This window comes from Mastigoproctus giganteus, chromosome 2 (assembly GCF_048544385.1).
Source record: "Mastigoproctus giganteus isolate SK-2022 chromosome 2, ASM4854438v1, whole genome shotgun sequence".
NCBI classification, from domain to species: Eukaryota; Metazoa; Arthropoda; class Arachnida; order Uropygi; family Thelyphonidae; genus Mastigoproctus; species Mastigoproctus giganteus.
The window spans coordinates 177,549,243-177,571,672 of NC_143576.1; the positions used below are offsets into that span (position 1 = coordinate 177,549,243).

Genomic DNA, 22,430 nt, shown 5'->3' on the forward strand with positions numbered 1-22,430 from the left:
ATCTAATCTATTACTTATCTTTCGTTTATCTTGCATTTTACAATAGCCTTTTTTAATTAATTAAACTCTGTTAGTATATATATAATTTACTTCAGAGATGATTTATCTATCAATGTACTTCTAGTGCTATCCTTTTTTCATTTTAATTAATCACTATACTGTTTCACTAACAGTCCTTGTTAACTTACAGTACTTACTATTATCTTTTTTCTTTCTTTTTCCTTTCCGGGAAGGTTTCAAACTTCCATTTGTGGCTCACTGAGGATCTCCTTCATCTGTTTTCACCTGAATCTGCTATAGGTAATTATCAGGAACCCTTTGCTGCATGGATCTGGCGTCCTTTCTCCGCCTTATTCAGACTTGTTCACAAAAAGAAAACTCACAGGGCATCTCTCACTACCTCCTTCCCCACTCCACTTTTTACTGGTCATCCACAAGGAGAGAGCTCACAGGGTATCACCCTCGCTCTTCCACTCCACCTAATAAGAACTTCTTATTAAAATTAGAAATATTTCGCAGCGCTTGTTAGCATGCGGGTCACTACCTTTGCCTTCCTCCATGACGGTTAGACTCGCAAAAACGGCCACTGCTCTTGTCTTCCAATGACGGACAGGCTTTCCTTACACTCCATAATTTCTAACACGACAAAACACTCAACTGTCCATGTTACTCACTCATTTTCTTACTTACACCGACGAAAAAGTTCAACTGTCCCTCCTAACTCATTTTTACAAACACCTACATAAAGCTCAACTCCAGGATCAGACTCTAACAGTTTCCATAACCACCCACATAAAGCTCAACTGAGGGATCTGTGTGTGTCTCTATCCCTGTTCACTCACTCTTTGTTACTCTGAATTTTTCTGTACCGCCTACATATGTCAAAAAATCCGCCCTAGTTTTCAGTTAACCAATCTTTCTCATTTTATCAACTTTCTCTCTGCTCTTATTTGCTCATTTTTCTTTCTCACGCTGTCCATATAGGGCTCTATCCAACTTCTTATTTTAAGAAATTTGTAAAATTTCTCAGGCTGTCTGTACCTTTGAAGTCAGCCGCTTATAGTTATACTGTGGCAGACTAATTTCCCACGATCTATAAACCTTGCCATCACGACAGCCAGCCGCCAGCCTTAAATCTAATTCCCAGCATTTCGTTCCGTATTTACTACCTTCTCTTCTCCAGGTGTCACAGATTAAAGAAATGTCCCCACAGTGTTCAGTCTACAGCCCTTTGTTCTTTCAGAGCCATAATTATTCACACATGCTCGCCGGTAGTCGCTGCCACCGTTCCCGTTGCTTTGGTTGTTCTGAGCGCTGGGAACCGAAACTCACCCCTTCATTGCATTAGCATTGTTTACCGCTCCCTTCTCTAATTTAACCTTGTCTAATTTTATTTCCTTGCAAGTGATCTTAGAATAATATAAGTGACTGGTAATGTTTGCTGTCCCATTTTGCTATTTCCTAAGCTTTAATTTAAATTAATCTCACTTTTTATAAAATAATATATATGTAAGATTTTACATCTTACACTGGGTCGTGTCTACGAGTGAACTCATTCTGGATGATCACCTTGCATCTTGCGGTGACGTGATGGATCGTATCTGAGGACAGATGGCGTCATCTACATGCCATCTCATACTCTGGGCTCCTTGGCGATGTATTTTCAATAGTTTCTGATATTGTTTACCTGGTCTTAGTCGGGGAGCATGAATCGATCAGTCTCCGTGAGGAAGAGCGTCTCGCTCGTGAGCCACGCATCGAAGCCATTTTATCTATGTGATTTTGATGGAGGCCATTGTAGTGTCTGCCATTGAATGTCTTGTTTGCCCATTTTCTAGCTTCCTTTGTGCCGTCTGGGCGGGAGGGAATTCCTCGCCTAGGTTGTGTAGGGTATGTCGCTTGTCTGGCTTCCTTACGGCCTGGTAAAATGCTGCTGTGCTTTTCTGGAAGCAATCCTTCAGGTCAGGTACCGCTGTTTTCTGTTTCTCAGTGAGACAAGCCCTTTCTCCCCACTTTCCCTGCTTTTGTGAGTCTCCGCGGCTGACTTCGGATGATGTTGGCAGCTCTTGTTAAACATTGTCCTTGTCTTTTTATGATATCTTTCAGATTGCTGTTAGTCCAAAACTTTAAAGCCGAAGGAGCATGTTCGCACTGGGAATGCTTAGGTGTTTATGGCTTTGACTGTGTTCCCTCAGTTCAGCTTTGTTTTCAGCAGGCCTCTGAGTGTCTGATGGTATTTTTCAGTTAGTCTGGCCTTGATTCCCTATGCTTTAACTGTAGAGCCCGCATCATACTTGCTATTTGTAGGTTTTTCCCTCTGTTGTGGCATCGATCCCGATATCAGTGTGCAGCTGGCAGCTGGCTGTTGGCTTTGCATTGGTCTAGACAAAATTACATCCTGATATCATTGCTGAATTCTTCGGTGATCCGGAGTCGTTGTTTCTCGGTTGCTGCGTAGATGTTGATTTCATTCAGGTATATTAGGTGGCAGAGGGTGTACAGCTTTTTCCTTCCTTCTTTGAGGTGAAATCCATACTTATGCATACTTTCTGCTGTTGAACAAGGCGGATAGCGGGTTGAGTTCTAGACAGAATCACAGTGGGCTCAAGTCATTTCCTTGAACGATTCCTCACCTAATGGGGATCGGTCTGGTTGTGATGTTCTCGACTATGATGGTTGTTCTCCATTTCGATATGGTTGCTTCTACTAAGTTTATCACTAAGGAATATTGACTTTGTTGTTCTTCAGCGTCTCTGATAGCTATGAGACACGGAGCCGAAGGGCTCGGGGTAATCGGGGTAGGCCCAAGAACACCTCGATTGTTTTCTGGTACGGTCGTCCGTTTCCGTCTTTACCGTCTCCTCCATCTGCGCATGTAGCACAGTGGAATCGTTACCGCCCCCCACACCGGGTGGAAAAGACCAGGTTTCGATTCCTGTCGCTGACGCTAGGAATCTTAGTGGGCGTTTTTCACTCCGTGGCTGAGTTGGTCGTTCTCAGGTGTAGACAGCAAGGTTTTCCCAAAGAAAATGGGTTATTTTCGTCCGCCGTAACGGCCAAAGAACACACGCAATTTACAGACATAATAAATATACGGGTAGATCATTTGGTTTTTACCGTCTCCTCCAAGACTTCTGTACAAGGCTCTCTTTTCCTCATCGAAGATTCGGTTGTTTATTTTCCTCTGAGAGCTCTGTTTGTATCGGTATAGTCTCTTGCTCAATGCGAAGAAGAACCCTTAATAAAACCATATTGTGTTGCATTCGTCATTATTAACTCCATGATTTTTCCTGCCTGTGAAGTCAGATTTACCGGTCTGTAGGTATTGATTTCCCTTTTAGAATCACCTATGTATTGGCAGTACATAGACATTTCCTTAATTCAGATAATTTCCTCCCGATTGCAATGACGCTCTCATAATTAACCTTAGTGTATAATTCACTTTCAGTTTATCTCCTTTAACCAGACTACATGCTATCGACTCCAAGAACACTATTTGCACTATTTTAGGCTTGTCCGTTTTTCTAATAAACATTGAACTGTGTGCAAAAAAGAACTGAAACTTGCGGAACATTTGCATTAATGGAGAAGTTAAAAGATACATAGGAATCTACCATCACCCGCAGTGGCCGCTCAGAGAGGAAACTGAATACCCACTTACAAAAGTAAAACATCTGGAAAACCATAACATGGGAGATTATTTAGAAGACCTTTGTGCCAAGCACGATCTAAAGTCTTTGAAATGTCAAGAGCAATTGCTTGAATTTCACCAAATGTTTCGGTTTAATTTATCCCCAGATGGTTATCATAAACCAGAGTATCGACATTGACGGAATCCATAGTGGCGGCCTTTGATTATACGGAAGGTTTCTAGATAGTTTAATACATGGAAGGTACTTGATTTATCCAGTAATTTAGAAAGAATAGAAGCATGTGCAATGTGACGATAATAGGATGGGGGAGTGATTTGTCACACGTTTTATGTACTTGCTGGATATGAGAAAATTTCCAAGCAGAAGAGAAAACCCCCAGTAGAATAAGAAAGTGAAAAACGACAAAACAGAACAGGATTCAGCTAAGCACAGGTTTTCAGAAGAAGTGGAGAAATACCATCAGGACCTGGCGCTTTCTGTTCTGTTCAATGATCTGTTCAAAATCATTCTTGCATCCTTAAGACGTAACAACTGGAGGAATGGAATTCAACGGAGTGTGCTGCGAATGACAGGAGATAGTTTAATAAGATTACAATACACGAGTTTTAAGAAAAGTGGGGTGCTAACTGGTCATCTTCATATTTGGCTGAATTAGAAAGAAAACCATGTGATGTCGACAGAGGTGAGAATAGAGATAGGAAAAATGTTTCGGCCAATTGCGTTGGTAAGAGCCCAGAATAATCGACTGCCGTTTGGACAAGTTCTATCCTGCTATCATGTTCGAAATGTAGTCTACACTGGGTAATAACTGCTTTATATTTGTTATGAGCTTCGGTGTAGGCATAAAATAAACCTAGAGATTTAGATATAAGCCAGTTCAAATATGTAATATTCTTACCTTGAATAGCCTTAGCACATTTATTGGAAAACCATGGTTTAGATAAAGGACGAGATTTTAAGGTGGGGTTTGGAATAGAGAATATCATTCCTATAAGAATAATTTCACTGACACAATCAGAGAAAACATTAGAAGATTAGAATTTAAGAAAGATATTAGAAGATTTGAGAAACAGTAATCCGACCAAGGAAAAAAAATTTCGCAGTTCAACCATTTTGCATTCTTATAATGCGAAAAACTCGAAGTTGAGAACAAATAATAAAGAAACGCTCCACTGAAGACGATACAATTACCAAGTTGTTATATGAGGTGCGAAGAGGAACACTTTCCTCGACCATGTACTTTGAAGGATTTGTGAAAAAATAGATCAAGCGTGTTGGTTGTGTGGCTAGAATGTTTGGTATAGTTTTAGGTAAATGAAAACATTCTGTGCAACAAGCTGGTTCTGTCTGACTAGAAAATGGAAGCCAGCTGGAGTTGTGAATATTATAATTATGAAGAAAAATTACATCACTGTTAAGAAAGCTGGAGCGGAGAAATTCAAGTTTCACACAGAGAGAGAGGAAGTCAAAGAATTAAGTGATTAGTGGAGTTGGGAGAATGATAGAGGTAAACGTTGATCATTATCATATTCTGAGAGGAAAGTAACCCAAGTTTCTCCCACTTAAAGCCCGGCTTTGGTCTGTAGGCATCATTTCCCCCTTGAAAACCCATTCTTGTTGAAACATCAATCCAAAAGATGTTTTATAAACCAGAATACCCCCCACAATATCTTGCACTCTTGGTATACAGTAAATGCCATGCGCCACAACTCTCCAAATTAGTGCATTTCTTCAATTAATTTAAACAGGAAATCCGAACTCATCAATAAACGATACACATTGCCATTTGTATTTGATTAATAACACACGGTTTATATCACGTCATCTCGTCACTTCTACGAAGTGAGTAGAAAGAAACGTATACCATTTTCGTATAGCATAGAGAACACCATAAGGCAAGAACCTTTGTTTGAAACAGAAATAACAGAGAACTTCCAATAGCCGACTCGAGATCCTTCCACTCCGAATGGAGATCTCAATCCATTTTTTTCCCGACTGTCAAAGGTCCATTTTCATGTCTACCTCCCCAGGTTTTCTGGTGCCAGTTATTGATTCTTCTATACTTATCAAAAGACTGCGAAACATTACACACTAAACATCAGCTATATGCTGGAGATTGACCAACTGCAGATAGTTCAGTGGCTAACAAATATCTAAACATTCAGGCAAGTGGTCCATTTTAGTCTTTTCTAACCGAATGGAAATTCGCATTGTTGTTTTATTTTTTTTTTTGTTCGAATTAGCACTTTTCTGTTCACATCATTGAAATGTGAGGCGGCTGAATGGGATTCAACTTAAACTGAGTTGTTGGAGGTTCGGAGAAATAGTTTTTCGCTATTTTTGTCCTTAAAATTGTGGCAAGCGTTCCTTGTAGTTCTTTCAGGGAAAAGAAACAGAAAACTTACTGTAAACTGGTTTTTTTTTTTTTTTTTTTTACTTTACACTTACCAGTGTATGCAAATAGTAACGTAATGTTAATTATTTAATATGGATAATTGTGCTATATTTATATTAAGCAAACTCCAGTAGTTCTCAGGATTACATTATGAAGCCTAAAATAGTGATAAAAATCGGCAAAATAATAAATGAATTGTAACGATTTTTTACGACTGTAGGAGCAGAGAGAGGTTATGGAGTGTTTTTTTAAGGATCTATCAAGAGATCATCCACATAGTGATGAAGAGCTTGCTCGAATTATTAGCAAACATGGCAAGGTAAGTTTTTTTGTAAATATTAATGCTATCGATTGAAATAGAAGGTATTGTTAAAGATAATATTTTTGATTAACTACTGCAGACTGAATTTAAAGAACAAAAAAATCGTTATTTATGAAAGGAATGCAATGAAGTACCTCTATTCCGGGAAAACACTGGAGTGAATGCAAATAGCAAAATGTTATTAGGGAAATATTAGTAAGTTAGGTTCTTTGTTTATTCGAACATCTGGCGTTTCAAAAATTATATTAATCTACAGACGACCCACGATATCGTGTTTAATGATGAAAGTTTAATTTGTTTCTTATACAAAGCTCTTGCAACAAATTATTAAATATTTGTGTATGAATATCAACATTTCTGTCTCCTCTGTAGAAACCCTTTGTTAATAGGAATGAATCTTAATGTCGACTTCAGTGGGGGAAGAAATGTCTGCAAATTATCCTCACAAATAGTTAAACATCTGTAATGGAAATAACATCCCATTAAATTATAGTTTATGGAAATATTTCATAAACTATATGAAATATATTTCAATACTCGCACTCTTTCAAGATATGTCTTTCTGTTACAGGATGAAAATGCTGTACACTACATAATATTTAATTATAATATATTGTTAGCATTGGTTTTAGGGGTATAGTGCTAGGAAAGCACAGGCGTTTGCTGCCTCGGCCAAAAAAATAAATAAAAATATTAAAAAAATATAAAAATTATACAAGTTAATATAGAGATTCGTTTCTCAATATAACTATCCAGTTGACCTTTGAATTTCTTCAAATTGTCAACTTCAACAATCTCCAGAAGCAATTTCTTCCGGAATTCAACAACTCGCTGGCTGAAAGAAAACTTTCTTCAATTGAGTCTAAACACCTTCCCTTATAATATGAATTTATTACCCCTAGTTCTGGAATTCTTTATAACAAAGTCCAGGTCAAAATGTGTTTGTTTTAATTGCAGTCTCCAGGGTTTCTCCTACATATCGCTGCAGCATCTGAAAAGTAAAAGACCACGGCCGGCAAGTATGTGTGTGGTGTGTAAGTATGTGTTTTGTTACGTTGAGTGTTGAGTGCCGGCACCTGGCTAATTTACGGCCAGGAGGCAGGGGACACCTGATCCCGTGACTCCCAATTTTAGCCACGTTGAGGCGCGCCAGGGAAGCTTAGACTCTTACTGGAGCTATCAGGCAAGCCTGAGAGAACCAAGGCGTTTAAAAAAAGGAAATGGGATATAGAGGGAGTAGTACATGTAATGGAGGGGAAGGAAAGTGGACAGAAAGCAAGGGAATGAAAGAAAGAGGCATTCCAGGAAAAGAAGCAAAGTAGGTAGAAAAGTTATTAGTGGTAAAGACAATCAATTATTAAATAATATAATTAATCTTAATTTTAGAGCAATAACTGCCTACCTGGCAGCAGTACCAAGAAATTAACATGTCACAACTGTGACAATCAGACACCAAGACATGATTTGCAATCGACTTGTTTGAAACAAAAAGACACCCCAGACGTCAAATTAACACAAGACCATGCAAAGGTTATTCAGTTATCACGAGACAGTGATACAATGAATCATCACTGTATCACTGTCTCATGATAATTGAATAATCTCTTTATCCCCATTAGTACAGGTCAACTCTATTAAACTTCGATCTCAATCTAAGATTAAAAATTCTTCAACCAACAGCTCAATATCTATCTAACAAATTTTCACTGTGATTTAAATTTAAAAAGTGAGAAATCCTTTGCTCCCAAAAAAAAAAAGAACAGTAAATCAGATAATATACTATACTCAAAATATTACAACCAATCTGAGGTTTCAGCATTATGATGCAGCAAGGGTAAATTTAATTTCCAAAACCTCTCATCCCATGTGGGGAGTTAGTTCGACAATTATGCCCAGAGCCACACAGAACACAAAAACAACCATTTACAAAAGGCCAACTGCCTGAACCCACAAGTTACTCATTTTATAATCTTCAAAAGTTCATTTTTTTTAAAAACATATATACTATTTTTAACACATTTTACTGTCACCGATCTTTAGTTGACTTGATCCAATCTTTCCTGTAGTTACGTCATGCTACAAATTGCTATAAACGTCAGCAATGAAAATTTTTCCCATTAATTTCTAATTAAAACAGTCTCCAAATGTTTACATTATTCCTAATTTTTCCCAAGCCTTTTGAGGAATCAAAATACCAAGCACAGGTTCTGTGCTCAGTACAACATAATAGAGAACATTTTATTGTTCTCATGGACAGAAGTGGTTTTGCTTAGGATCAGTTCCGATCAGTCTTTTCCTACACCTAAAGATATTATCTGCAAATTCTGCCAAAGCAAAGTAATTTTCTTTACTGTCAAGAAATCTAGGTAGGTCCTTCTCCTCATAAATATTAGTCGACATTTGTAAGTCAGGTCTATAATCTAAGTAACAGTTACATTCAAAGATTAAATGCTGCACTGTTTCAGGCTTCCGCAATTACAGAGTGGAGAAGCAGCAAAGCCAAAAGTATCTAATTTAAAATGCCATGGCCTGAAATCAAGAAATTAAAATTTAAGCCTCGATTAAACCAAAGCAGATTTGGTTTACTTAATTCTATCACCCAAGGCAGGGATTAATTAGGTAGTTATTCTACCTTTAGTGTCATTAGACCATTCATCCTGCCAATCTTCAAGGAATTGATTTCGAATTCTCTGCGAATCTTCCTTAACAAGTGAATCTAGATTAAGTATGCAGTGATCAATAACAGAATGTAGATCCTTCCGCCTAAAATACTGTAAGTAATTACATATTATTTCAAACTGAATGGGCAATTTACCTGTTAGTACCCGGAGAGCTGATGTCGAAATTGTACGACATGCTCTCAATGTCGCTAATAAAAACAATAGTTGAGCTTGCATAAAATACTTTTTACCAGGCATATACTAATACTAGCGCCCCATGCACCTGTTGCATAGCACACTGTAGGCAAAAATATGCTTCCATAATGTATTTTAATGTAGAAGGCTTAACGCCCCAAGCACATCTTGTAATTCTAATTAATTTTCCAGTCAGTGTTTTTATTTTCTAGAGTGTATATATATATATATAGAGAGAGAGAGAGGGAGTGAAAAGAAACACAGTCATAAAGAAGAGATAGTTCCCTACCTTTTCAAATAGAAAACTGATATGGGTGTCAAATCTATGACGTCTGTCCATGAAGATTCCAAAATATTTAATATTCTTAACGGACTTTAAACTTTCAAGACCAATCAGCACACTATGAACAGATACGTTCCCCTTTAGCAATAATATTTTTGTGTTTTACCTGAATATTATTAATTTATGGAATTCACACCAAACATTCAGATCTTTTATTATTTCATTTGATCGTTATTCAATTTGTAGCCATGGAGTGCCTTCAACTTATATTGGCTGATCATCCGTATATGCAATTATATGAACATGACTATATTCCTTGTGTAACTTAAGTGATCTTTCCTTGAAATAATACACTAAGACGCTATAAAGCTGATGGGTAAAATTTTGCGAGGCCAAGGATCGATAACACACTGTCCGAAGAGATGTAATTAAAAGTCCCTTCAAAATCAACGAAAATACCAAAAACATATTTTGCATTTGAATCTCTCATGAATTTAACCGAAGATTTTAAAGCATTCTCTGTACCACGACCAGAAGTAAAGCTACATTTAGGCTCAGTTTTTAGGTTTTTCATGTGACGTCAAAATGACCTTAAGAAGAGCATCCTTCAAGGCAAGGGAAAAACTCCTTCGAGAAAGCATTTGTCGAAAACAAGAAGAAGAAGAAGTTGTTCAGGAAAACAACTTGATGAAATGCTTAATAACTTCCCCTTCAATTAGGTCAATGCCAGGATACCTGTTATTACGAATTTTTTAACAGGTGCATTAGGATCTTCCATTGAAAATTGTTCCTCTTTAATATTACTAACACAACAACAATCTAACCGATCAGTACTATCAGAATGGTCTGTGGGGGGGGGGGAAGGAATGATAACTTTACTTTTTATTTTTGTTTCTTGATTATTATTATTAAATATCTTTATTTAATATTCTTTGTTTTGTTCCCTATTATTTATATAGACCCCTTTTTGCTTATACCCCCACTTAGACATCTGACTTTGCTTCACATGAGAATTCCAGATTCAAGGAAACTTCTCAATTACGTATGATTCCCTTCGGAAAGGCTGAATGTTCAAGAATGACAAAAGCACACGTTGATTTATAACATAACATTGTTTATTTATATATATATATATATATATATATACACAACATGATAAAATGATCAAAACTCAAGTACATACTAATATCATTCAAATTTGCCTATATAGCATCAGATATATATGTAAATTAATATATTAAGTTTACACTAGAAGGGTTATTTCGTTTTACACAACAAACTTAATATCTTTACAAAACCTGCTATAGCTACTTCTTTCTTCACATATGAACAATAAATACTTAAGAGGATTAGTTAACACCCTTTCTCTTATGTAAATCAAATTCCTACCTTATAAATTGATTTAGGAATCTCACCCTTAATTTCTGATTTAATTAATGCCCCTTTTTGTCTTGAGGAATATGATATCACTAATTTTCTCTAATCATGATGAATCGTACAATTAACATCAATTTCTGGACTAATGCTTGTCCCAAAGGGTTAGCTACATTCAGAAGTTCTTTTTCTTTCTCTGTATTTCTCTACCCTTCCCTTCCAAAATATATTATACATATATGTTAGACAATAACTAATAACAAATATCCAATTTCTTTCTTTTGACTTTCTACCTATGTCTAATCATACATTATTCAAAACTCAAAACTATCATCTAACTTATCTCTATATTTATGTATATTTATTTATACCTTTGTACAACCTTCCCTTAATATCTTTCTAAATTTCTACTAATCTGATATTATAGTTCCTACAGTCCTTTATAGGTAAGTGAGAATACCTTATAAATAGTCACTTAATTAATTTTACGCATCAGATTTCTCCGTTTTGGGTCTTTTAGCTCCTTCTCTGGGAATGGCATCATTGTTTGCTAAGGGCATTCATCTCAGGACTTCTAGTTTCTCAATAGGCTGTAGTCTACATCTGGATACGGCATCACTGTGTCTCTTAGGAATTTATGGTCTCGTCTTCGATCCTGCTACTTAGCCTATGGTTCAGCTATTCTGGCGGACTCGGGATTACAACCTTACCTTCTCAGCTCACTTATTGCGTATTGCCTTTATCACTGCCTTCAGATGATGGACTAGGGTTATTTCTTTCCTTGGCCTTTATCACTGCCTTCAGTTGATGGACTACGGTTATTTTTCCCCTTACACTACTTATTTTCACGCTGGCCACTTTCACTATCTTCCTATTACGGACTAGGTTTATTTCTCCATACACTTCACTCGTTTTGCACACGGGCCACTACCCTTGCCTTCCGACGACGGACAGGCTTATTCTCCTTACACTTCACTCATTTGCATACGGGCCACTACCCTTTCCTTCCTATATGGACTAGGCTTATTCCTCCATACACTTCATTCATCTGCATACGGGTCACTACCCTTGTCTTCCGACGATGAACTACTCGACTGTTCTCTTCTATCATGAAACTCCTCTAACTTTTCTTAACTTACTGACTGTACTTAAACTTATCTAACCCTTCACTACTCCAGCTTAACTTGGTCAGATCTTTCTCAGCTGGCTGACAGGACAGGACTTATCTAACCCTACACAACTTATTACTTCATCCTAACTTTGTCAGAACTTTCTCAACTGCTGCGTACTTATCTAACCCTACACAACTTATTAACTCATTTCCATAAACACCGACAAAAACCTTAACTTTGTGTCTTTTAACTGATTTTCACAAAACACTAACAAAAAACTCAACTCAATGAAGGTCTTGGTTGCGCGCGCTCTCTTTTTGTTTTCCGAATTTGTGTACCGCCCTTTTGTGTTGGCCCACCTTTCCTCAGAAATTTAACCACTCATAATTCAATATTTAAATTTACATCCCGACTATTCACTAGTGTGGGTTTCCCATGCTATGTCCATCCCTGCTAGATTCAACCTCCCATTTTACCCATATCATTGTTCCTTTCCCAGGCCGTCTGCTGCTTTGAAATTCGCCGCCATCTTTCTGTTTCACTTAACACCTTTTCTTCCAAAGATCCCAGAACTTGGTATCACCAACAGCCAGACGCCAGTCTTAAATCTAATTCGAGCATTTGCCCGTATTTACTACCCGTCTGGTCTCCAGCTGTTACCGATCAAAGGAATGTCCGGACAAACTCAGTCCTTTGCTGTACAGCAGGCCCCCGTTATAACGTGGTTTGCTTTACGCTGATTCGCTATAAACGCTGTTCTTATATTATAACCCGTATCTGACTATAACGCTGTCACAGATCACTATAACGCTCTTTTACAGATTACATTTTTGACATATTTAACGAAATCGTTTCATTTGATGGAGTCGATAGCTTGAAAATGAATAGCAAAACAGCATTAAAACGTTTCCACGCCGACTTGAGGAATTTTCCCACGCTCAGTGAAATTTTCTCGCACGCTAATTTAATTGCAGTACAGTGACTTGTTACGTAGTTCCGAGATCAACATTTTAAAAAATGATCAAATATATTGCTTGTAATATTTGGGTTATATGCATTTATCCGAAGTCTAGTCATCACTCAGTACAGTATTAGACATCGTGCGTAACGGAAAGTTTACTTGAACATTGTATCATAATTAATTCAACCAACGCGGTTATATTTTCGAAGAGCTAATAATGACCGACAGGAATGAAAAAGCAACAACGTCTGGGCGCAGTACGAAGACTATAAATGTAAGAAAAAGACTGAATTTGAAAAGTAAATTAGACGTTTTGAAGCGAATCGATTCCGGTCAACGACAAGCGGATGTGTGCCATAATTTAGGACTTGCAAGTTTAACTGTAAGAACAATTATAAAAAATTAATTTTATCAGCGGGAAAGATAGCTGTTCCACTGCAAGCAACTAGGACGGCTATTAGGATTGAAATGGAAAGACTAACTAATTTTATTGAAGATAATATTCCAATGCAGAAGTCAGTTAAGTTAAATATTAAAAAAAAAAAAAAAAAAAAAAAAAAAAAAGAGAGAGAGAGAGAGAAAGAGATTAGCCAATATGATGATCTGAAAAAAACTCGGCTAAAAAAAAATGTGGAACCATTTAAAACTGGTACGGGCTGGTAGAATATATTTAAAATCCACGGAGAAGTCGCTAGTGCAGATCAAGGAGCCGAAACTTTCAAAAAAGAACTTGTTAAAATTATTGAAGAGGGGTATTATGTGTTTATACTTCTCAACAAGTTTTTTAACATAGATGAAGCGGGACTTTTGTGGAAACGAATGCCTAAAAGAAGTTTCATATTGAAAGAACAAAAAATATGCCAAATTTCAAAGCGGCGAAGGATCAGCTGACTTTATTGTTGGGTGGTAACGCTGCGGGCCATTTAAAATTAATACCCCTTTTAGTTTATTTGGAAGAGGACCAAAGTTCAACTCAAAATCCACACATTTTTCATGATTAAATTCATCCATTAAATTAAATCAATTAATTTCATTATTTTAATTGGAATTTTAAGTTTACTTTTGATACGCAAGTAGTTACCACACAATTATACGTATGTAATGCAAAATATTTTATATGTGCAAATATTTGAATATTAAATATTTTGACCGACATTTGTGCATCTTTTCATTACCGTTTATTGTTGATTAGGAAATATCCTATGGCACCGATCGCAGCTCACAAATACATATGTTACCTTATGGGAAAGCGGCGCTCGCTTAGCGCGGATTCACTTAGCGCTCTGTTTTTCCGGAACGAATGATCAGCGTTAAGCGGGGGTCACCTGTATTGTTCTTTCAGAGCCATAATTATTCACACGTACTCACTAATAGCCGCTGCTACCTGTTTCGTTGTTATTGTTTATTCCCGTGTGCTCTGTGTTGAAGCACACCCCTTCTGCTACTAGTCTTTTATTTGTTTACCCCTCTCTCTTGTGACCTTGTCTAAATTTAATCTCTAGCGAGTGACCCATTATCTTAATAATATTCGTGACTTGTAAGATTTCGCTGCACCATATTACTATATCAGAAGCTTTAATTTTACTTAATCTTTCTTATGTATAAAATATTTTACTTGTAAGATTTTATATCTTACAGGTCCACCTCATCCACATGATCCATTGACTAAGTGATTAAGAATAGCATTAATACTGCTGAAACAATCTACCGTTTCAGAATCTACACAATGCATATAATTTATCACATCCCCAGATGGCCTTAACTTGTGCAAACATAAGTTATAAATAATAGCCCATGGATCCTCCTTATCAGCTGTTTCCACTAAGCTTTTATGTGCATTAAATTTCATTTTAGTTATTAAACTGTTATATTTTCTTTCGGTCAATTGATACTTAGTTTTATACCAGCAGTAGATTCTTTATTATCCCGCACCTTCTGACAATGGAACTTCTTACGCGACCTGTTGACCTCCCTCCGGAGTTCAGGAAGTTCAGAGGACCACCGTTGCACTGGAGCACGTTTAATTTGCTTTAATTTCTTTGACGCCCTCGAGGCATCAAATAACTTCTGTTGTAACAGTTGAACAAAATCAAATGCATTAATTCTATCCAATTCAGATAATGTTTTTTTTCACCAAAAATTGCTCTAACAAATCTTTCAAACTTACCCCAGTCAAATCAAATCAAATTATTATGTTAAGGTTACCCATAAATTATTGCATTAACCAGTATTCATGTCTGTAAATTGCGTGTTCTCTGGTCGATTTGCCAGTGTTGCGGGACGAAAAAACCGCAGTTTCTGGGGGGGGGGAACCTTCCTATCTACGCCTGAGACAGACTAACTCAGGCACGAAGTGAAAAAAGCCCACCAAAGTTCCTCGCGTCATTGATGGGATTCGAACCCGGACCTTTTCCATCCAGTGTGGGGAGGACGGTGAACTTACCCCAGTCAGCGTGCTTAATCTCAAATCTTCGAAGTTGTAAAGAATGAGACTCAATAAATCTATTTCTAGCACAGCCTAAGTTGAAAGTAATCGCTGCTAATTAAATCTTGCTTAACTTGCCAATTAGATATGAAATTGAAGGCTGTACTATTGGCTAACGGTACATTTATGTTAGACTCACAATTACGAGTCCAAAATGTCAGTTCTGTAGCAGACTTATTAATGATCTCAAGTTTAGATTAAGATAAAACTCTTCCAATAAGCTGCTTCTGGCATCTGTAAATCTAGAATGCCATAAAAGATTTTTAGCATTTGAATCCAGACAGATAATCACTTTTCTGCATTTCAATCTGAATAATGCCTCGTCCAAATAGCTAAGAGAGCAATGGAGGTTCGCATCGGGCTGACAGTACATATAGATATAACGAAAAATTGTCCCCCAACTAGCTTCAATACCAACACAGTCTGCATGCGATGTACATAAGGAAACAATACTGGTCTCAACCAGATCAGAGCTGAAAAATAGTATAGCAACCCTTAGTTTTTCACAGTTCTTTAACTCAATTCTAAGAGAGTTGGGATATCCAGTTAGCTGACCTCTATAAACATAAGGTTTCTGAACATAAACAATATCACTCTATTCACGTTCACATTCTAATTTTAGTTCATCTGCTACAGACCTTGAATTCTGCGCATTAATTTCAAAAACTTTGAGTTCGTCGTACGTATTATTTCTATGGGTAAGAGTGATATTGCTCATTACCGTAAACAGTTCTTTCCTTAGTAACTTTCAGCGCAAATACGTATGTATTCAGGACACTTCTTTTCTCTAATCGAATGAGCAGCACACCTATTTTTCGCACTATAATTGGAACAACACTGAGGGTTTCATTTTTGTTTTTTATTTTTAGGGAATTTAAAATTAAATTTTCGGTTTATACTCCGGAACGACCAAACGAGTTCACAATACAGACAGAATTCAAGAAACAGCTCCGTATTGAGCAGTCACGGGCTTGAACCCCGGTCACTCGAGGGACGTGTGCTTATGCACTGCGCGCTTGACCACTAGGCTGCGGCGGCTTGTTTACAATGACTGCAAACCGGCATATCACATCTACACGTCTTTGAAGTGTGTCTGTACAATGAAAACAAATAGTAACTAAATGAAATGGAATTCCTTAAACCTGTACGACATCAATCCGATGAAGATCCGTGTTAGCAGGAGAGACTGCTTCTACATGGATGGGATACACTTAAATAGAAATGGTGTAATAATTTTTGCTGATGCTATCCAGGCAGTGCTAGGTGGGTCGGAAAACTGCTAGATTGGGGGAGGATACAAGGACTAATAGATTAACAGTAGCCACTGGCAGAAGTGAAAGTGATTCTTGCACTGCTTCTATTGGAATGAGCAGCAGCCTGGAAAATAAGATGCAGGATATTTCAGAGACTGCCGGGAGTCATTGGGATAAAGTAAACACATGGGTTGTGTTAGGGTAGCTACGAAAAAGAACAGGTGCATGTATACTTGCGTGTACACCAATGCTAGTAGTTTGGTAAATAAATTTGATGAATTTTAGGTATTGCTCAAAGCATCAAAGGCGAATATTGTTGGTATATCAGAGACGTGGGGACACACAGATATAAGCAGTGCAGAACTGGAATTTGGGAAGTACAACGTCTACAGAAAGGATAGACAGGATAGGAAGGGAGGAGGGGTTATGCTATTAGTTAAGAAACACATAAAATCCAAGTAAGTGAAGCCAGTCGACATCGCCGGACAGTGCAGTGTCGAGTCAGTTTGGTGTGACATAAGCATTGGAGGTTCAAAATTGAGAGTAGGAGTGTGCTATAGGCCTAATCACTCTAATGAGTATAATAAGAAACTGTACAAGGAAATAGAGTGGGCCAGTAAATCAGAGAGTCTTATAATGGAGGATTTTAATTTCCCAGATATTGACTGGAATTTGGGGTTGGTCACCCACACACTAACAAGGCTTTTTTGTGGATTTATTGGATGATTGTTTTCAAAATCAGCATGTGTGGGAGGCAACTAGATGGCGCAATACTAATTATTTGATTATCAGCAATGATTCTTCATGCATTAAGAATCTGCAGCTAAATGATCCACTAGGTGGCAGTGATTACAGTGTGCTGAAGTGGGATTTACTCAAGGAGGTAACTACCATCAGGGGTAAAGGGAAGGGTTATTGATTTCCTAAAGGCGACTACGATGGTCTGAGACAGTATTTAAATTCTATACAGTGCGACCAACTGATGATGTTACCAACAGTAAACTCAAAATGGGAAGCATTCAAAGAACTTATCTTGGAAGCTACTAGGCTTTATATACCAACTAAGAAATATTGTTCAAGGTTCAGGCCTAAATGGATGTCAGATGAACTAATGAGACATATGGTAGAGAAAAAAAGTGCATGGGATACATATAAATTAACACATGACACAGAAGCCTATGATAGATATAAGTTGATCTGTAACCAAGTTACAAAAGAGGTTAGTCAGGCGAAGGCAAAGAAAAACAACAAGGAGTTCTTTACTTATGTAAACTCTAGAAGGAAGGGGATGAATCAGATTGGTCCACTTGATATCGATGGTTCAACTGTTGATGATCCTGCTCAGGTAGCTAACAAACTAAATCAATATTTTGCATCTACATTCACACATGAGGAGTTATTCAGAAAGGGGAATTCCATAGATGAAGTAAACACTGACAGTGAGCTAGATAATCTTGTAATAATTGAGAGTAAAGTGGAGGACAAATCAAATTGTTGACGATAAATACATGAAAGGCACCTGGGGTGAATGAGACCTATCCAGTTATATTAAGGAGACAGCAAAGGAAGTAAGCAATCCGTTAGCCATAATTATGAGAGCTTCCTTGGACTCAGGGGAGCTACCCGCAGACTGGAGATGTAGAAATGTGACCCCACTTCACAAAGCAGGTTCAAAGGCTGACACAAGTAATTATAGACCTGTGAGTTTAACTTCTGTTCCAGGAAAATTAATGTATGCACTGGTTAAAGAAGCACTGCAGAATTATTTAGACAAGACTTCAGTTATAGCTCGGACACAGCATGGTTTTGTTAAGGGAAGGTCTTGCCTGACCAATTTGATTGGATACTATGATGTAGTCACAAAAGAATTGGATGCAGGGAATAACTTTGATATTATATATTTGGAACTTAGAAAGGCTTTTGATACTGTTGCACATGGAAGACTGCTGCATAAATTGGAGCAGTGTGGCATTGGTGGCGAATTGTTGCCGTGGATAAAGTGATGGTTGAGTGGCAGAAGACAGAGAGTGGTAATTAATGGACACTGCTCATCGTGGACTAATGTTATTAGTGGAGTCCCTTAGGGTTCAGTGTTGGGTGCATTGTTGTTTTCTGTATTTATAAATAATATTGATGATGGTATATCAAGCTTAATGTCCAAGTTTGCAGACGATACAAAGGTTGGCAGGGTGGGTAAGGACACTACTGATGCTATGCTGCTGCAACAGGATCTGGAAAGGTTGAGCAGATGTGCTGAGAGGCAGCAAATGAAGTTTAACATTGACAAATGTGAAACAGTAACCCCAGATCAACGTATCAACTCTATGGTACTACGCTGACAGTGATAGAGAATGAAAAGGACCTGGGGGTAATTGTGCAGGCGGATATGAGGTTCTCTGAGTAGTGCAGACGGGCTGCAAGAGTAGCTCATTGTGTCTTATTAATGATATACAGGAAATTTTCTAGCAGGGATAGGGAGGTGATTATTCCCTTGTATAAGGCAATGGTCAGACCGCACCTTGAGTACTGTATACAGGTCTGGAGGCCTCATTTCAAGAAGGATATAGAGCTGCTCGAACGAGTACAGAGAAGGGCAACAAGGTTAGTGAACGGAATGAAGGGTTGCTCATATGAAGAAAGGATTCAGTTTTGCAAATTATAGTGTCTGGAGACTAAGCACCGGCGAGGTGATCTGATAGAGGTGTACAAAGCCTTGAATGGTTTGAGCACGCTCAATGCTGATGGGATACTGCCTCTTGCTCAGAATAATCACCTGTGAGGGCATAAATTAAAATTGAGGAAAGACAGATATAGGATAGATGTCCGGAAATTTGCCTTTAGCCAGCGAGTATTTAGTTGTTGGAACAGATTTCCATCCCTTGTTGTGAAAGTTGATAGCCTAAATAAGTTTAAGGCTCAGCTGGACAGGTATTTCGAACGAACGGAGGGGTGAAGTGGAAGTTTTTTTTTTTTTTTTTTCTTTTGGCTGATGCTGCATAAGCTTGCTTTCTTGCATCATATGCCTCTTCTAATGCTATTGCTAATGTGTTTGCTCATCAAGGAACTTTTTAACTCTATAGGATATTTCCAAGATGCAGTTAATTCCGTTTTTGTTTTCTTTATAAAAACGTATTTTCACCTCATCACTCTCGATATCTCTGCATAGACCCGTATGTATTAGGTTCCTTTCATATAACTCATTAAGTAGATCTTCTTTATTTATATCCTTGATTACATCATACAATATTATTTTCAACACAGGTTTCTTAGGCTTAGTGATATTCAATCTCAATTTCTGTATGAGGTCATTTGTTCGATCTTCATGTTCCTTGTTACACTCAAGTCTGAATCGCAATTCCCTTGTCACGTAGTCTTCGCATTCTCCTAATTCTTACCCTTTTAAAAGAATTTTCCATTAATTAGAGACCGCCTTTTCTGCGTATATTCTAGATTTAAGTTTATTATCATGTTCGGGTGTAATCCAACGTACACCCTTAAAACTAACATTATTTATCTCCTTCCAATTTTCCTTAACACCATTTTTAATAACCTCACTGTATAGCTTGAACACTGGAAACATGCAATAATTACATGTTTCCAGTACACTGGAAACATGTAATTATTGCAATGATTTATTTAGAGACCCATCTAAACACCTATTTCGCTCTTTCAAGGGTTCATTATCTATTCACAATTCCAAAGCCAAACTTTCAAAACTTTCCATCCAACCAATATTTGAGAGATAGCATCATTAGTCATAGAAAATTCTGATAAGTCTCAAATTTTCATCCCTAAAGAAGGAAATTCGTATTGGTATCAAAATTAGCTCCATCCTTTCGGGAGTTGTTCAGAATCAATGTTAAGAACCTTTGGATTATAAAGAGAATCAACAGTTGAAACCTCTCAGTCAGTGCACCTGTGTCCGCACACCTGGTGGAAAATATCTGAGTTCGTGTCTCGTCAATAACTGGAGGAATTTTATGTGTCTTTTTTTCACAATGACTGAGTTAGTTGTTCTCAGTCGAGGGTTGCATGGTTTTTTCCCGAGATATTCGGGTTTTTCATGAAGCAAACAGAATGTCACCCTCAGAACACACGCAATTTACAAACATTATATACGGAGCCTTATGGACTTAATTGCTGATGCTCTAAAAATCCTACAACATCTACAATTTATGACTTCCAGAACAATTAACGTTATGCCTACTTTTAATTTATCAAGATGGCTACATTGATTTATTATTTATTTATTTTTTGGCGTGTTTTGTAGCAGAAAACGGAAGAGATTGTTAGTTTTAATCTGATAAAGAAATAGTTTTATAAAAAATAGTATTTCATTAAAAAATACTGCATATTTTGTAAATTTCAGGAGACTAAGTTTTAAATTTCTCTCTTTGGCCAAAATTGTCTTTCAAACGATTACGGATGTGAATTTAAAAATGGCAGAAATAAACTGTGATATAAACAGAAATAAAAAGTGAAGAAAAAAAAAAAAAAAAACTATCATATTAACCCCGGGTGGGGTTAATATGATAGTTTTTCCTTATTGTCTGAAGAAAAATCCTAGTTTCCGTGTGGGGGAAGCGACCTATCCTGAGACCAACTAACTCAACTACAGTGTGCAAAAATACATTCGAACGGACCTCCCATCATTGATGGTATTGGAAACGGTTTCTCTTCCACTTGGCAGATTATACCCACTGTGCGCGAAGACTGCGAAAAGCAAAGTCCACCTTTTGTATAAAAATTTAAAATTTAAATTAAAGTTATTTGAATGTCACTTGACGTCTGCACAGGTAACACAGTGCTATTGTCACCTTTTCCCCCATATCAGGTGAAAAACACCCAGGTTCGAACCGCGTGGAACTTTAATGTTTTTTTTTTTTTTTCCTCTCCTTGCCTCAGTTAGTCAGTCTGAGGCGTAGATAGCAAGGTTTTTCATCCCCAGAAGGTGGGGATTTTCGTCCAGAAAACACACGCAATTTGCAGAAACTCCGTATATGAAAAAAACGTTAGGGTGACCCTATTCTTTTTTTTTTTATTATTAATAGTTTGTTACTTTAACACTGATTTTATTTCTTGCAATATTTTAAGCAATTAATTTTTATTATTCTAGGCATGTGGAATCAACACGGAGCCAAATGTGTGTTATTTCCAGAAGTCATAATACTCGATTATGATTTTTTCTCTCAAAGGTAAGAATACGATTAAAAAAACTGAATAAAAAAAAAAAAAAATATATATATATATATATATATATATATATATTTCAGTTCTTGTATAATTCACTATGTAACGATTTAGTAATTTGGGCCTTTTAAATAGAAAAAAATTACTGAAGAAGGTAAATAATAAAAGATTAACACTGATAAATACAAAAATAAGTTGGCCATGATTTAATTTTAATTATTACGTATTGTAATTTTTTTTTTTTTTTTATCAGATGTGAAAAAAGGAAGAAATATCTGAATAGAGAAGAATAGACTTAGCTGGAGCTTTTGTTTTAAGATGGTACTATGGATGATGAAATTGTTTTGGATTATATTACTTTTTTTCACATTTCTAATATATTTTAAGCAAGTAAATTTAACATTAAAATATTTTTAATGTTACTTTTTTAATTTTTATTTTAATTTTTTTAATTTTTTAATTTACTAACAGCGCAGTAGTCAATCTAATGCAGATATTTTGATTTTTTTATAGAAAATTAGTGAAAGTAAAAAGTGATAAACAGTTT

At 36.9% G+C, this 22,430-nt stretch overlaps 1 protein-coding gene across 1 annotated transcript in view; it reads left to right on the plus strand.

Moving 5' to 3' along the window:
• LOC150089779 (uncharacterized) overlaps positions 1-22,202 on the plus strand; it is a 33,993-nt gene extending 11,791 nt beyond the window's left edge. Inside the window, exons 4-6 of the mRNA XM_090368805.1 lie at positions 6,269-6,367; positions 21,810-21,888; positions 22,137-22,202. Of these exons, the coding sequence (XP_090224931.1) occupies positions 6,269-6,367; positions 21,810-21,860 (150 nt within the window). The 3' untranslated portion in view covers positions 21,861-21,888; positions 22,137-22,202. The remainder of the gene's footprint in view (positions 1-6,268; positions 6,368-21,809; positions 21,889-22,136) is intronic.
• The last annotated feature ends 228 nt before the right edge of the window (positions 22,203-22,430 follow it).